This window comes from Atractosteus spatula, chromosome 5 (assembly GCF_055471065.1).
Source record: "Atractosteus spatula isolate fAtrSpa1 chromosome 5, fAtrSpa1.hap1, whole genome shotgun sequence".
Taxonomy (NCBI): Eukaryota; Metazoa; Chordata; class Actinopteri; order Semionotiformes; family Lepisosteidae; genus Atractosteus; species Atractosteus spatula.
In genome coordinates, this window is record NC_142710.1 from 29,718,285 (window position 1) to 29,734,379 (window position 16,095).

The window sequence follows — 16,095 nt, forward strand, 5'->3', positions numbered from 1 at the left end:
CCACCAGGCTTAGCACTTGGACTGAGTAATTTGTATTTATCAAATTATATCACAGGCAAGCCCTGACAAAACCGCAGTCATTTATTATTCATATAACCACAATGTGACATCCACGGGGCATTTTTTTGATACGCACACAGGATGACAGGAAATATACACTCATACAAAGCAAGAGCAGACACTGCGTAACTTCACCCATGAACCATGAGCTTCCATTGATGGAGGTGCCAATTCGGACAAGTGGTCACAGTAAACTGGTACAGTGTCTGCATCCACACTGTGTATGGGTATGAAATTAACTCCGGCTCACAGACCTCATGACAAGGCTATCTGAGCTGTTCAATTAGCTCAGTGAAAACACTGTATATCAGTGGTGTGAAGTGTAAAGTGATTGTATTCTACTTAAATGAAACAATGTCTATGTTTTCTAAATTAGCATCAGCAATTTCTGTTTAGGAGAGGTGCGAGCTGTGCACAACCACATCGTAAACACTTCAAAACACCCTTTTCTTTCTTTAAAAAAAAAGAGGACAAACTTTAATCTTAAGAAAAATCTTTACAGAAAAATCAAAATGAACAGGCCATATAAAAAGAAATATATGACAATATAACAAAGGAATATATGAATTAATGTCAAAAGGGAAGGAAGTTGCAGTAGGTAAACCATTTTCATATTATCTGATTATTCACTCTAGTTACGATTTATCCTACACAGTCCACCTTTATCTGATCATTTAACTCACACCTCTAAGCAGAATGACCTCTGATGTTTGCATTCCTCATTATTGTTGCAGAGCTGTAGAGCCTAAGACAACAGAACTGCCTTTCAGACCATGTTTCAGGGTTTGCTGAACACTTAAATAAAAAGATTAGAACACCACCACCAGTTCTCTTAATGACACCAACCAGAAGAAACTTATTATTGATATCGAATATTTTTTCAGGACGGTCAATTTGTTGTTTTACCAGTTATGCCACTCTTATTCCTTGCTTACCATGAAAGGAAATGTACACACAAGTAGGAACAGTGCCATCCTCTTCAGTCTTACCTTAGTGAATCTGGTCCATCTGAACTTCCGTTCAGAAAATGGCTCAGGACTTCTGCCTGCTGCCAGGACTTTAGTACACAGCAGATCAGCACTGCAGTGACTGGAAAGACAGAGGACATTCAGCAAACAGAATAACACATTTCCTTTTCCCAAGCAGTCCTGTTAGATTTCACATAATCTAGCTTTACTGTAGCACTCAAGTACACCTTACCTGTTAGTTACCTACTGATCCTCATGCTTGAATCATTACACCACAGAGGCTGTTAAGATATACTTCTGAGCAGGTGGATGTACCCTCCCTTCATTTGAAATAAACCAAGTGTTTTGTTTAGCACCTTCACTTGTGCTGCAGTTTTCCTAAACATGTTTTTCCAGGTGTTCTGACAAAATTAACAAGCCCTTATTTATATGAAATTGGAGGAATTTTCAGTTTCTACATTCCATTATGGTTCCAGTAAGCCTGTTCAGATACACATATAAAAACATTCCGTAGTGAAGTGCATTACATCTGTGAACTGAATTCACATCATAATGTAAGGATTTAATAGTTGGCAGTAGTGAGTACAAAATTCACCTGGAACATGAGTGTCCTTCGAATTAAATCTATTATGCCTTTTTCCCAGATTCAAGTGCATATATGGTTAGTTTTGAATACTTTGCACATTTGTGATCATGCAAGAAACAAAACATGACATTAAGTCTAGATGCCATGTTCCATATTTCTTCTTTAATTTAAAAAGCTGCTTTTAGGGTACACGTTACAATTAGATATAAGAAACAGCTGCATCCATGAAGTTAAAATACCAACAAGAAAAACAAGTACTTCAAAGATAGATTTATTATTACAAAACTGCATATTACAGTACATTTATTTTTAAAGATCATTACACTAAATGATTGTTAAATTTACACTCTACAAAATATTTCAGGTTTTCTCACATTCACAAATATAAAAAAACATGTATTGCTAGTGCAGAAAATTTAAAAAAATACAAACATAAAAACAAGCATAGTATGTTTTCTTGTGAAATAAGTGTTCACTTGCAGTAAAATCAATGTATGCAATGCCATTTTAAACTACAGCTCTTTTCTTTTTATGTAAAACATTTTGTGTTGCGAGATGTTTAATACTTAGGCCTCTCAGCAACACCTCATACTTAAAACACCTCCAATTTGAAATTTAGGAAATTAACTTGTTTTAAGCAAATACAGAACAAAATATGAAATTTTCAAAACTCAGATTTTGAAATTTGAGACATCAACAGTACACTAGTGCAAAAGATAAGGCTCAAAAATATTTTTCCAAAAGCAAAAGTGACAGATGTGCTCTGAAGGCAAACATCACAGTGCACTTGACTCAGACACGATGGAAATCAGAATTGTATCACTAGATAATTAAAAAGGTAATGATAATTTTGATCAAAAATAATAAAGTACTCAAAATTCAGCTTTCCAGTCAGTAAATACTCTTTTCCTTGACTCTACTTTGATGATGTCCTTATTAAGAAGATGATTTTCCCCTCATTATTCCTTGAGCCGTACAAAGGGTGAAAAAGCAATAGAAAAAATATATGCAGACTGGATGATTTTCATTTAGTTTTCATAAATGAAAAGATTCTAAAGAAGAAAAACAGAACAGGTGCTAAATTCATAACATCGTTGTCAACAATTGCATTTTTTTAGAAAAACAAGTGTAGATTTTTTTTGCAAAAGGGAGAAAGGAAACTTCCAAGTCTTTCTTCTGTCAAGTGCAAAATCTAAAATGTGCAAGGCTGATCTCAACAGTATAAATTTCTTTATACCAAATTTCTAGATTCAAAGACTGAACATTGCAGCAAAATAAAAACAGCCCTTTTAATGTATACCACAAAACCGTAAATCAGAAATGATCTAAATCCTGTAATTTGTCAGTACACAATGCTTACATTTTGCATTTTTTATGACAGAGCCATATGCTTCAGAGAATGTCAGTACAGGAATGAACAAAAGAGTAAACAGCTTGAAATGAACACAAAATCCTTAATCTTCTCCATGCTTTCCTTTAGCTTCCTGCGCAATGACTTTGGGGCTGTACACACCCACCTGGTTGAAAATGGTGTGGTATAAAGATTTTGCTTGGTGGAGGCTTCACAGAATTGCCTGCAGCTAAGAGATGCTGCTGATTGAAGCATATAACCTATACCAGTCAGTTTTTAAAAGACCTATTCCAGAAAGGCATTGTAAGAGTATAACCAAGGAAAGTCTTTCCAGACAGGAAGGGCTACTGGAGATTTTTCCAATGTCTGTCTTTAATCACCTCATCTCAAGCAAATTTCTGAAGAATCACTGTCGTTCTCAATCACTCGGAAAACCCCATCCTTTTCGGGCTTCAACCTTTTCATCTCATCTGTGACAAACAAAGAGCAGTTTAAAACCAAGGAGGAGTTAGTCACATTTTTATGCGACATTCACAATATGGGAATCCCTATCGTACTGTGAATGTCAACTTTCCAAATTAGCCAAATGAGCTCTCAGTACAACCTGGGCCCCAAGAAATGACAGACTTGTTTTTAAAATCTGAAAACATTCTGCAAAAATGCTGAAAGATTGGAAGAATGTTAGCAAAGAGTGTATTTTCAGACAGAACAATGACCAACATACCTAACAGGTCGCTGCGATCCAACAGGACTTTTAAGTCTTTGTCACTGATAACCTTTCCATTGGTGCCTTTCACTTCCCTATGAGAGGGAATGACCGAACAAATTAAAAGTTGAAAAAACTATGAGAAGCATTCACTTATTTGCATCCTTTTAATGAAAAAAAGTTAGTTTCAGGCCTGGTTAAGCTTCAAGATAAAAGACCAGCCAATAGCACCTGAAAGTAATAACATTTCCAAAGCCACCTCACGATTTAAAAAACAAAGTCTTGAAATTGCCAATTATTCTTTAACGGAAAACCTTAGCAAAGTCTCTAAAAACACACACAAGAGCACACATAAAGGCATAAAGAAACTGTGGACAGATGTGAACTCCTGCTCATTAAAAGGAAGTCATGTGTTTGGTGTAGGTTTTAATCCTTGACATTCTGACACTACCTCTCATAGTCTCTGGATTTTAGCAGTTCCATGAGCTCCTGTGGGTCCAGACAGCTTTTAGACTGGTTCAGCCCTGCCTTCCCTCCTTTAAATTTGTCTGGGAAGAGAAATAAAAGCCATGGGCAAAGTGATTTTCAAAAACACAACAAAGAGGAACAAGCTGGGAGATTTAGCCACTATTCGCCCCAAAGAGCCTGTAACACAGTGTGAAGCCGCATTACAAGGTGAAGTAATTATAACACTTGTCCTGTTTTAGTGCTTAACAGAAACAGCAAGGTGGGTCACCTTCTGTATTCTATAACAATAGCACACTTCTGTATTCTTCTTTTCCCCAAGTCCTGGTTTTCAATTTACCACTTGTATTCAGATATTTTAGGTATAATCTTAAACAGATGTAATTTTCTGGGAGCTGCACTGAGGTTTCACATTCTCCAGAAAACAGAGATGAAAAGGGATATGAGGCTGTAGAAGCAGCCCACAGCAAGTTAACAGCACTAGAAGTTACAAACATGTCTCTAACAGTTAAAGTACACCTATGCATTGATTCTCTTGTGCTTCCATGAACTGCAAAAATAGGTTCCCTATGGGTCCCTATGGTATGCTAATGGGTCAAAGTGTGACCATTTAACCAAGTTAAAACTGTTTTCGTCTTCTAATCTTTGAATAAAACATTACTTTTATGAATGACCATCTTCTCCAGTTTCCTCTTGACTGATGCCCTCTCTACTATCTTCTGGTCGATGGTATTGGCAGTTACCAAGCGGTAAACAACCACAGGCTTGGTCTGTCCAATGCGGTGACACCTGTCCTGGGCCTGGAGGTCAGACTGGGGATTCTGGGAATTAAAACAAATTACTGGTGAGACCAGAGAGAAGGCAAATACTTAAACACTTAAGAACACAAGTCTGGCTGGTTTACCATGCCACTACACACAAAATCCTGCGGGGTTTTCTCCAAATGAAAACACCACCAGCCCAAAGCCACTGTAGTGATTCTCTACAATAATAGCTGAACTGGACAGACAAGAGACGGCAAATTTATTTTCTTTATTACTTGACCCTTTACACCCTGAATTTTTGTGCTTATGTATAAAAGTAAGGAGTGCTGAAATATAAGCAGCTAATCACATCTGGCCAGTGTCCATCCCCTGTTCTAATGTTGCTGCTTACTGAAAATCTTCCCTCCATCCACCCTGAAGCTCAGATTCAGAGTTCACAGACTTTTACTACTAGCAGGACTTTCAAGTTTCTACAAGTTTCTAAGGGATTAAACTGAAAATTCCAGGACTCACCCAGTCACTGTCAAAGATGATGACTGTATCAGCAGCAGTCAGGTTAATCCCCAGACCACCAGCACGTGTGCTTAACAAGAACAGGAAGACCTCAGAGTCGGAGCTGAATTTGTTTATCTGTGTAGATCAAGGATAGAGCCTGAGTGGAGGGTTTTTTTTTTAAATTAAAATCCTAAATCTACTACACCATATAAATCAAATGTTTTTGAGTTTCTAAAACAAAAACATGCTGTTTTAAACTCAGCACTGAATGCTTATCCTGCCAAGTGAAAAAATGTTGTCTCATTTTTTCATGTTAATATTTCAGAAAATAGTAAAATGGCAAGATTTAGCTTTCCTAAGGCAAGGGTGAATACAAGTCTTACATATATGTAAGTCAAACACATGGCTACAGTTTTTGCTTTGTGGTGTTCAGTGAAAATCTGATGCACTACAATCCTTGGGAAACTTACATTTTCCTCCCGATCTGCGTAGGACATCGATCCATCAAGACGGCTGTATCTGAAACCTCTGAGATAACAGTAGTCCATGAGGATATCTAAAATGGAAGTCATCTGACTAAAAATCAGCACCTGCAAATGCAAAAGCACATATTCATTATGAAATATGTCAATGTCTATCCTGTTTCCTGGTAGTTTCAACTTGTCAACTGCTCTCAATTTCAACAGGTGAGTTAAAAGTCAGTAGCTAATTCTTTATTTTGTATAAGAAGGGTACTTTGACTGGAATAGTTGACAGATTTAATGGTTCAAAGCAGAAAGTACAGCATTTTGAAACTAATCTGAATACTTTTCACCACAAATGCCAAGTACTACTGCAATAGCGCATTAAGCCTGAAGTTTACCTTGTGACCGCGTTTCTTCAGTTCTGGGAGCATTCGATCCAGTACAAGAAACTTGCCAGATGTTGAAACCAGCTGCTCATCAATCTAAACAAAATAAAACACTCTTAAGACACTGGACAAGACACTTCTGGACAAGACCTTTAATTAAAAGCAATTAGAGCTTTGCCGATAACCTTCTAGTCCGCATTAAAAAATACCTTAAATTCCTGAGTGGCAGGGTCCAGTGGATATTCTATGAGGTACGGGTGATTACAACATCTCTTCAGAACCATCAGGACATTTTGCAACTTGAGGTTGATCTCTGCATCCAAAGGCATTTGCACATCAATCACAGGCCTGCTGTTGAAGCAGTAAAGGAGATTTAGAGGATTTCATCTAACTTGCCAAACTCTCCATACCACTAATAACTGGTGATTGAAAAGGTTGCTTGTTTTATTAAGCTTGTACAATGTGGCGTAAAACTGTATACGCAAATTCCACATCTTACCAACGGACTCCCCTCCAAAAGTTAGCTGGCAAGTCAGTTGTTTAGAACTCAGAATGCAGCTTCATATATGGTTGTGACATTCCCATACTAGCCCATATTTAACAGCTAATGTAGCCAAAATTAAAGCAGTAGGTGCAATTAAAATGTAAGAATCTTAAAATGTGTAGGAATCTTGCAATAAGGAGCATGTAAACCATTTTTGGTTAAAATGACAACACTTATGTACTACAAATGAAAGTACATGTACATAAAATACAGTTTTGCTCAGGTGAAATGTTTATTCAATAGAGCTTTATACATATTTCCCAGATTCCTAAAGATACCTATGCCTTTTCAGATAATAAACTTGAGCCTAAACGTGAAGGAAAGAAAACTATGTACTTTATTTTACAGCATTTTTTCTTATCACAGATATCTTTATATTTAAAATGCATCTCAAATTAACATGCGTTTTAATTAAATAATGAATTGGAACTAAAAAAAACACGATTGCAAGAACAAGGTAAAAGAATTTTGAAATGATCAACTTGGTGGCTGTTATATAAAGATGACTCTACCAGATGTACCAAAAGTTGATGTTTCTATTCATAGAAATATTTATATACAGCACAAGATAAAAACATGATTTTCACAGCTGTAGGTTCAGTGCAGCAGACGCAAAACTACAGGCCCAAAATAGCACCCCATAGGGTGCAGCACTTTAAGAGCGGATGAAATGTGCACCCTTCTATCTGTAAAGTGTTTTAGAAATCTTTAGGCTGCAAAGCAAACTGCAAGTCATACGATTTCCATTACGCTTCTATAAGAAGAGAAAAAAAGTTTTAAAAATTACCTCTGTTCCTCCTCCTCCTTCTTCAATCTGAATATAAGCTTCTCCAGGTCATCAATCGATTTGTCGTTAAATTCCCTGTAGTCCACAGCACGCGTGCTCTTGCGCCTTGGCCTGCCGGACGGAGTGAGCTGCACGGGGGGGGCCTCCTGTCAAGACAGGGTCAAGGGTACGAGCTTCAGGTGCAGCAGAAAGAAAATTCTCATTCCGGCTACGGCAGGTGTCCTAGCAGTCCAACTGGAGGCCGTCAACCTGATCATTTCTCATTTAGAAACAAGAGCCTCTGTACACAACACCCAGCATTCTGTCTGGTGTGAACAATCTGAAGCACCACAGTTGCATATGGAACCATACAAGGCAGAGGTCAGCACAGGCCCAGGACTGCTGGGTCAGCACAGGCCCAGGACTGCTGGGTGAAAAGGCCTGTGTCCATACCTGCTGCTGTCCCAGAATCTTTGCTATGGTCTTGTTAACAATGGCAGTGTAGAAAGACTCCTGCTTGGAAGTCAGGGGAGCGAAGACCACCACTTCTCTCTTCGGAGGCACTTCCAGAGCAACATCTGTCTTCAACCTCCTCAGCAAAAAGGGTGTCAAGATCTGAAAAGGAAGATGAACAGCCATCAAACTAAACTACAACTCCAAGTCAAGCCAAAATAGAAAACATGCATTTCATCACCGCATTGACATATGAAGCAGATATTTCCAATTAAAAAACATTACCTGATGAAGCATATGTAAAACATTCTGCTCTTGTTCTTTGGCAACAATATTCTCCACATCAGAAGTAAAGCTTGTTATATCAAACCAGGACTCAAAACTGTAAAAAATCCAAAATCAATCAAATTTAAGTCACAATAGGATGGGCAGGCTTGCTGTGTTATGTGATTATAACTTAAGCCCATTTTCACCAGAGCTTGAAGGAGACTCAAGAACATGCAATGCACAATTTGTTTCAACACAGAAAGGACAAGTTTGAAACAACAACAGTCATTTATTATTTACTTCTAAATGCTAGTGGGGATGCACAATGTCTAAGGCTTGACCTTGAAACAAACAAAAAGGTATTTTATGAATGCCTTTGCAAGAATTACTAACAGGCATTCATAAAATACCTCTTTGAAGGTTCTACTGTTATAAACAGCTCAGAACATATATTTATGTTTTTAGTAGATGGTAAATTGATGCCAACTTGGTATTATGAATTTATTTAACATGTATGGAATACAGTCTGCAAAATCCCTTGGTTCTGAAGAACAAATGAAAGATGTTTCAAGTTAAATGAATGAATGATGTTTCTGAATGAAGAGATACACCATGGTTTGGATAATGATTAAAGTAGGTTTTGCAAACTTTAAATGGGCGCGTAGATCACATCACTGTTACTATCCTGTGATTTCCCCAGAATACTGCATTATAGTAAGAACTATACCTTACAATAACATAACTTGCTTGTCTAAGATAACCCTGTCGCTCTTATGCAAGAGGATAAGGCGAGAGCCTTCCCTACCTTTTCAGGTCATCAAAGACATCGGGCAGCAGGAAGTTGAGCAGAGACCAGAGCTCTGCCAGGTTGTTCTGCAGCGGGGTCCCAGTCAGAAGCAGCTTGTTCTCAGAGTGAAACATCTTCAGCTCTTGAACCAGACGGCAGTTCATGTTCTTGATTCTGTGCCCTTCGTCAACTATAAGGTACTTCCAGTAGCAGTGCTACAATCAGAAAAGATATAAAACAACTTTTTTTTTAAATCTAAAAGTCCACAATTATTTTTTTGTGAGATACCGCATGATACAGAATTATCATAAGCCTGAGCACCACTTTAGAGAGAGCATGAATCATGCCCCCATGCCAGAGTCAATTACCCTTTAAAATACATTCCTGACAGATGAGAGTTCATGACACTCAAATGCTTTCAAATGTAAAACTTGTTTCATACACTTCTTCCAGAAAAAGATAATCAATGTCATATTCCTGTATCTAGCTTAGTCTAATCTGTAATTCTAAAGAGATGTCCCCATCAAAGATCAATACATGGGGTGATAAGCAATCTCTGCAGGAGAAAGCAAAAGTAGGCCAAATGTTTTTGGGAACAAGTAAAGGTTTATTCCATGCTGAAAAGCGAAGAAAAGAAACTTCTTTGATTCTCTTTTCAGCGTGGAATAAACCTTTACTTGTTCCTTTGCAGCCTACGCATGCCGACGCAGCTCCCTACTTGAACAAATGTTTTTTGCACAAGTAACCCACGACTGCACCACCACCATCCATGCCATGCCTGAGCAGGACCTGATGACTAAGCCTTTACCTCACACGCACACACAAAATAACAAGAAAGCATTAGAAATCGCTTTCAAACAGAGCACAGCAGTTACCATACCTGTAGGAACCTCCGGTCTCTCATAGCAATTTCATAAGATGTAATAACAACAGGGTGCATCTGGAGTGAGCCATGGTGCCGGTGAATCTTCTTAATGAGCTCACGTCTTGCTTTCTGCTCCCCATGGTAAAGCAAAACTGTGATCTGAAATAACACACATCCAGGTTCTCCACTTATAGCTATGTCTAGTTCCAGGTAACACCAGAGTTTTCACTCACTGCTTGATGTTCACGAAAACACAGAAAAACAGAAGCCAATAAAAAGCTATACCCAGAAAATGGAGAACACAATTTTTCCAAAACAAAAAACTGTGAAAGATTTTTTTTTAGTTTACTGTAATAAAGCTTCATTTTACTAACACAAGCAGTTCAGAACTGAAAATCAGAAGGTTTGCATAATCTTAATTTATTGTGGTAGGTGGAAGAGAAAGCTATCTCCTGTCACAGATGAATTGCACCTTAAGAATATGCTATCCGGAGGCACTTTTTCTAGGATCTCTGAGCATACCACTCACGTCCTAACAGAGCCATCTGACTGCACCTTGCCATAGCAAGTGGTCCTTCTGCAGTGAAGACAACTGCCTACCTCAGGGGTGAAGCGCTTGAACTCTGCGACCCAGTTGGGCAAGGTGGAAAGAGGCCCCACCACCAAGTAAGGGCCAGGGACCCCCCTCTCCACCATCAAGGCGACTGTTGCGATGCACTGCACCGTCTTTCCCAGCCCCATCTCGTCAGCCAGGATGCCATTAATCCCGTTCTCCCACAGCATCTGCGCACACAAAACCCACGAGGCTCTCACACGGAAGAGTGATTTACAGCAGTGCCGGGGCAGACGGGTTTAATTAATCAAACAAGAGAAGAGCACATACTGCTAATGCCTTGCCATTACTGAGCCAGTATCATTACACTGATTACTTCACATCACAAGGTGTTAAAAGGAGATTACATTTCAGATCCCACCAATAAAATACCTTAAAAATAACAGAGTAAAGAGTTAACAGTATGAGAAACTTAATCTCTTTGAAAGACGTCATTTCCATTCATTAAACGCAGTTTATAGGAAGCAGTTTGTGCTTGAAACAGTGCCATTTTCTTTAAACTCCCCTAGAGCTTTAAAGCATTCAATTTAACTGTAACATGAATCAAGAAAAACTGTAAAGGCACTTAAAGCAGTGGAAATCTTGACCTAAACAGCGCTTCCTCATTAATGTTGAGACTAACCCGCTGTCAGCTGGGACGAGCAAAGAGAGAGAAAGGGCTCAGGCCACTCACCCGGAGCCACTCCATGCCCTCCACTTGGTACCACCTCATGATGCCACCAGTGAAGATCTTTGGCTGCTGGTAGGGCACAGGCTGCCCATTGACCTTCCTCACTGGGTCAAGCATGTGCTGGGCATTGTGGCGCACAGTCTGGGACAGGCGGCCCTTGATATCTGAATTTGAATCGCTGATCTTCTCAATATCCTCGGCCTCCAGCTTCTTCCTCGAAGAGATCTCCTCCTCCTGTTAACATGACATTGCCAGTCAACTGAAGAAGCCAAAGAGACCAGCAGCTTGCCTTTCTTCCATTAATCTGACTTGTTTTCTTAAACTGGATAGATTTTACTAATGAATAAATGCTGAAGTTTTTCTTTACTTGCTTACAGTCAGCAACAATCCAAGAATATATTACACAGAATCCAGTTAGACCCTTATTTATGTAAATGATATGTTATAAAGGCAAAAGAAGAAACTTTTATACATCTGATTATTTCTGAAGGGGACTCATGCATTATTATGCTGGTCATTTTATTACAAAAGGCCGACTTCCCCATTCACCACGCCTTCCTGAAGCTAAACATCTCCGTGTCGAGTCCACAGTTAAAGAAAACTGAACACTAATCATTTAAAAAGAAGCAGAGAGAATAGTTCTGATCGTAACAATTACCTCCATTTCCATCCTGGGTTTTTTGGCCTTTGACAAAATATCCTTTAAAAGAGAAACAGAAGTTATCAAAAACCCTTAACACAGCTAATAAAAATAATCTGAATTTTTGGAATTAAAGCAATTATCACCTCCTTTGTCATGATGTCTGAAATTTTATAGTCTTCCTCTCGGCCTCGTTTCTTTCTCTCAACTGAAAAAGAGTGGTTTCAAAGACCGATAAAAAATGTAATATTTTGGCATCCGAAAGCTGACAATGAATTTCTAAAATATTCCTGAAAAACCAACAAAATGTGAACAAGGTTTTGGTCTTTACAACATTTGTTTTGTAAAATAAACCGGTTATAACCATCAAATTAAAATGCAAAATGTACATCCTCATACCTGTCTCAGATCCCTTATCCCCTTTCTTCAACTCCTTTCCCTGTTGAAAAAGACAAGACTTCAGCGACAACCATCACTCACTACAGTACAGTTTTTGCCATTTTAAAATTTTTATCTGAAGTAACAAATGTGGACGACTTTTTCTGCTAAGTGCTTTGAGAGAGAGAAAACTCTTTCCACAGACATGCAGACCATCACAATTTGCAAATACCTTATTAACCCTTTCATCACTCATCTTCCACCGGTGAGTTTTTTTAGCCTGTTCCCTTAATACAGAGTTCTATCTGACACCTAGGAGTACTCACCTTTTGTTTGTTTAGAACAGCTGCCGCTTTCTTCTCCAGCTTTTCTTTTCGTCTTTTTTCCTAGAGTTCATATCAAAAAGAATTGCGTCACTAAGAATTCTGGTGAAGAAGTGGGTTCCTGTGAGCTATTGTGGTGTGTCTGTGTCAGGTGGTGCAGAAACTGTAAGGACAGCTCCGCCATGGCTCTGGGCCCCAGTACAGAGTCTGCATTTCCACTCCACTCATCGCCTCCCTGTATCCCTACTCTCATGTTCCTGGGTTCTGTAGTGCCCTGTCTCCTGCCGTGTCTTGTATATTCGACCCTTGCCTTGTTCTTGACCTCCTCTCCCGGCCATCAGCGTGGTGCGTCCCTACTGTGCTTTGAGCCTGGCTAGTTTCTGACCACGAACCCCAGGCTGTGTTTGCCTGCGCCGTGCTCTGCCTCTTTCCCCCAGCCCGCTGCATCACCACGCCGCTGCCTCCGTGCGAGCCCTTTCCCCGGTTCTCCCAGCTGTCTCTCCCGGAGCAGGAAACGGAAACAAACCGCTGTCCGCGCCATCGCAGCACTGGGATCTGACAGTCACGTTAATTACAGATTCTGGCTTCAGCCATCTGGACACACCCAGTTCCTTCATGACTACCCGGTGCATCAAAATGTTCAGCCGCACTCAGTTTAATCAAGAGTCGAGAGCCACCTGTCCACGAGTAATACACCAGAGTGCATCTCCTTGATCCAACTGTATTTCAAGCTTTGGCAATAAAAAAACTTTTGCATTAAACTTTAAGAAAGCTACAAAAAAAAACAGGTGGGAACGGCAGAAAATAACTGACCTACTCACGTACTTGAAGTCGATCACAGGACAGCCTGACGGGGCACATGTGGGTACGTATAGCCACTCTTTTCCAGTTAGTGTTAAGTGTCCACCTACCTCTTGCTGCTGTTGCTCCATTTTTGTGAGGAGGAATTTGGAGTAGATGTTACTCTTCTCCAGTAAGTGCTGCAGCCGCTTGTAGCGCATCTCTTTTGATTCTCTCTCCCAAGACTCCCGGGCCTGTAAAAGCAATAAAAGATTTCATTCAAATGAAAATTCAGAACTTGCAAGACAACACTTTCAAAAACAAAAAAAAGATCCATTTTGACAAACCTATCTATAATGGCAGCCAGTGCTTCAGGAGTTTTCTTTTCAATGAAAGACACTGGTCATAAAAGTAAACATGCTTTGCCTCTGCTGTCTGAGGCTGTACTGGGAGAACAGGAACGAGGCAGAAATATATGCTGAACTGCAACCAGCCCACCATAGTCCGTTAATACTTTAGATAATTATTTCATATAGTGAAGAAAAGATGCTAAAAAATGTTGTTACTCACTAAACATCAGAGAAACACCAGTTCTTTACTACGATGCATTGCTTTTCAGATGCTATACATACACTTTTCTAATGCGCACTAATGCATACAAAGACAAAAGTGCAATGGACAAATTTCGTGAACCCATTTTAATGGAACTTTAATGCCACAGGGGCAATGCATCTTTACACAGTACAGTATGTTATACACAAGCATACAAAAAGCACCAGTTGCAGGACTGATCTTCATAAAATACCCATAAAAGCATAAATTCATAAATCTCCACAGATTTGAAAATAACAAAACACAATCCACCCAGTTATTAAAGTAATCAACCTCTCTTTCTTTAAAAACCCTGCTCTGGTCCATCACTACGTCTGGCCTAATATTTAATAGAAGTACAACCAGAATAAACTTGCAGATGACAACTTATTCTACAGCAGCTTCCTTTAAGTGCAGAGTACTTAGCCAGTAAGAACCAAAAGAGCAGACAGCTGCCCATCCCACAGCATGGGACACTGTTCAAACATACTGTACATAACCTGGCATGTTGAGGACTGCCTGGAACAAATTCCTCTGCAGCATTATAAAAGGCTGATCAACTGTTCTCTTACATTTCATAGTATGGGGCTGAAAGTAGCCTTTTTATTTTATTACCTTCAATTTAATTACAATAACTAATTTTGAAAAAAAAACAAAGAAAATGTCTCTTACTTGTATGCTGCCACTACACCACAGATTAAGAGGTGGTAAGGTAAAATGCTCAATGGCATGCTCTGTTTGTGTACGCACATTATTTTTTTAATATACTGTTAACATTTAACTTTTGCCCCCAATAAATCTCTACGTACCAGCCTGCAAGCTGAAAATAATTCTGAAACCACAAAATGATACCATAGTCTACAGCTAGGAAGTACAATCACCTACAGATTAACCCACTCATTTGTCCACGTCACCATTTTCACAAGCTGCATGTTTCTGAACAAACAACTTACTTTAATCAAGTATTAATCAAGAAAGCACTGTAATTGTGAGGCACTTAAAAGGCAGTAGCTCACGAAGCATTTTTTTAAGTCTTGGCTGGCAAAAAGCTTACAGTCCTTCGGAAAGAAACTGATGTCTACTCTAACACTGCATGTAACAGCGTTGTTCCTCTTACATGAAGCAGTGTGAAACACGGAAACAGAGCATTACCTTTGCCAGCATCTCCTTCTCCTTCTTCTCCCCTTCCTTCATCAGCTGCTTCTCCTCCTCCAGCATCTCCTGCGTTATGACCAGCTCCGCCATCTCCTCAGTTGGGCTCCCTGAAATGGAGGGAACTAATACTTCAACAGATAACACACTGATACTGCATTTAATCTCTGCAGTATTTTTCTCCCCCATTAGGATTTAGTTCAAAAGATATAAGATATAAGCTTCTACAGAATAAACACTGAGACATGAACCACAGGTTTATGTCTCGGTTACGTGCAAACTACATGACACCTTCAGAGTCTGGAACAAGTTACCCAGCTATGATGTTTAAGCCGACTCCCTGGTTTCTTTCAAGAAACAAGAGGACATAAACTAAAACCCACCAAACAGGAGAAATGGGATGAATGACCTCTTCGCGTTTGTAACCTTCCTTAGGTTTTTATTAAACAGTGCCTGTGATACATTATGAGGTATTAAGGACTCATGAGGTCAAAGGCATTTTCACAGGCCTTTTACCTCTCCAATCCTATAACCCACGGGATCAGTAGATGTCACGTCCAATATTTGATCAGGCCTTGGCAGATTTGGGATCCCTTTAGTTTCCCAGTTTCTCTTGCACAGCTATAGGCAGAGACAGCATTGTCTGTGGTGTAACAGCTCCTGGAAAGAGCAGTACTTGATCTTTCATGTTGTGGACAGAAATCACGTCTCCACTGCAGACCCGCAGCTCGGCCACAACAATACAGGTATCCAAAAAGCAATCCACAACAGAATGGCAGGACATCCCCACTGCATCACAGGCAGGTCAATCACCTGCCACAAACTCTAAGGGTGAGAACATTGGGCTGTCCTCCACTAATTCCTGATGTTTCAGGGAAACCATTCAATTCAATTTATTTTCATATAGCGCCTTTCACAACAGGGTTGCCCCAAGGCACTCTATACAGGGCTTTCTTATATTGTTGCAAATTATCAATCCATGCCGACTGGAATACTTGCAAACCAGTAGACCTCCATTTGC

At 39.5% G+C, this 16,095-nt stretch overlaps 1 protein-coding gene across 3 annotated transcripts in view; it reads right to left on the reverse strand.

Moving 5' to 3' along the window:
- Window positions 1–1,869: 1,869 nt before the first annotated feature.
- The window catches only part of hells (helicase, lymphoid specific), a 35,326-nt gene continuing 21,100 nt past the window's right edge, over window positions 1,870–16,095 (reverse strand). Inside the window, exons 3-23 of one of the 3 annotated variants that reach the window (XM_088917071.1) lie at window positions 15,075–15,184; window positions 13,463–13,585; window positions 12,555–12,614; window positions 12,250–12,289; window positions 11,997–12,058; window positions 11,869–11,910; window positions 11,214–11,444; window positions 10,528–10,710; window positions 9,943–10,086; window positions 9,081–9,277; window positions 8,294–8,390; window positions 8,009–8,170; window positions 7,577–7,722; window positions 6,455–6,596; window positions 6,258–6,341; window positions 5,866–5,985; window positions 5,414–5,530; window positions 4,798–4,957; window positions 4,123–4,219; window positions 3,690–3,766; window positions 1,870–3,435 (exon numbers count right to left, since the gene is read on the reverse strand). In XM_088917071.1, coding sequence (XP_088773197.1) covers window positions 3,347–3,435; window positions 3,690–3,766; window positions 4,123–4,219; window positions 4,798–4,957; window positions 5,414–5,530; window positions 5,866–5,985; window positions 6,258–6,341; window positions 6,455–6,596; window positions 7,577–7,722; window positions 8,009–8,170; window positions 8,294–8,390; window positions 9,081–9,277; window positions 9,943–10,086; window positions 10,528–10,710; window positions 11,214–11,444; window positions 11,869–11,910; window positions 11,997–12,058; window positions 12,250–12,289; window positions 12,555–12,614; window positions 13,463–13,585; window positions 15,075–15,184 — 2,483 coding nt within the window. In that variant the 3' untranslated portion in view covers window positions 1,870–3,346. Of the gene's footprint in view, window positions 3,436–3,537; window positions 3,767–4,122; window positions 4,220–4,797; window positions 4,958–5,413; window positions 5,531–5,865; window positions 5,986–6,257; window positions 6,342–6,454; window positions 6,597–7,576; window positions 7,723–8,008; window positions 8,171–8,293; window positions 8,391–9,080; window positions 9,278–9,942; window positions 10,087–10,527; window positions 10,711–11,213; window positions 11,445–11,868; window positions 11,911–11,996; window positions 12,059–12,249; window positions 12,290–12,554; window positions 12,615–13,462; window positions 13,586–15,074; window positions 15,185–16,095 lie in introns of those variants that run through there. The other 2 variants (XM_088917072.1, XM_088917069.1) reach the window with 2 other exon arrangements.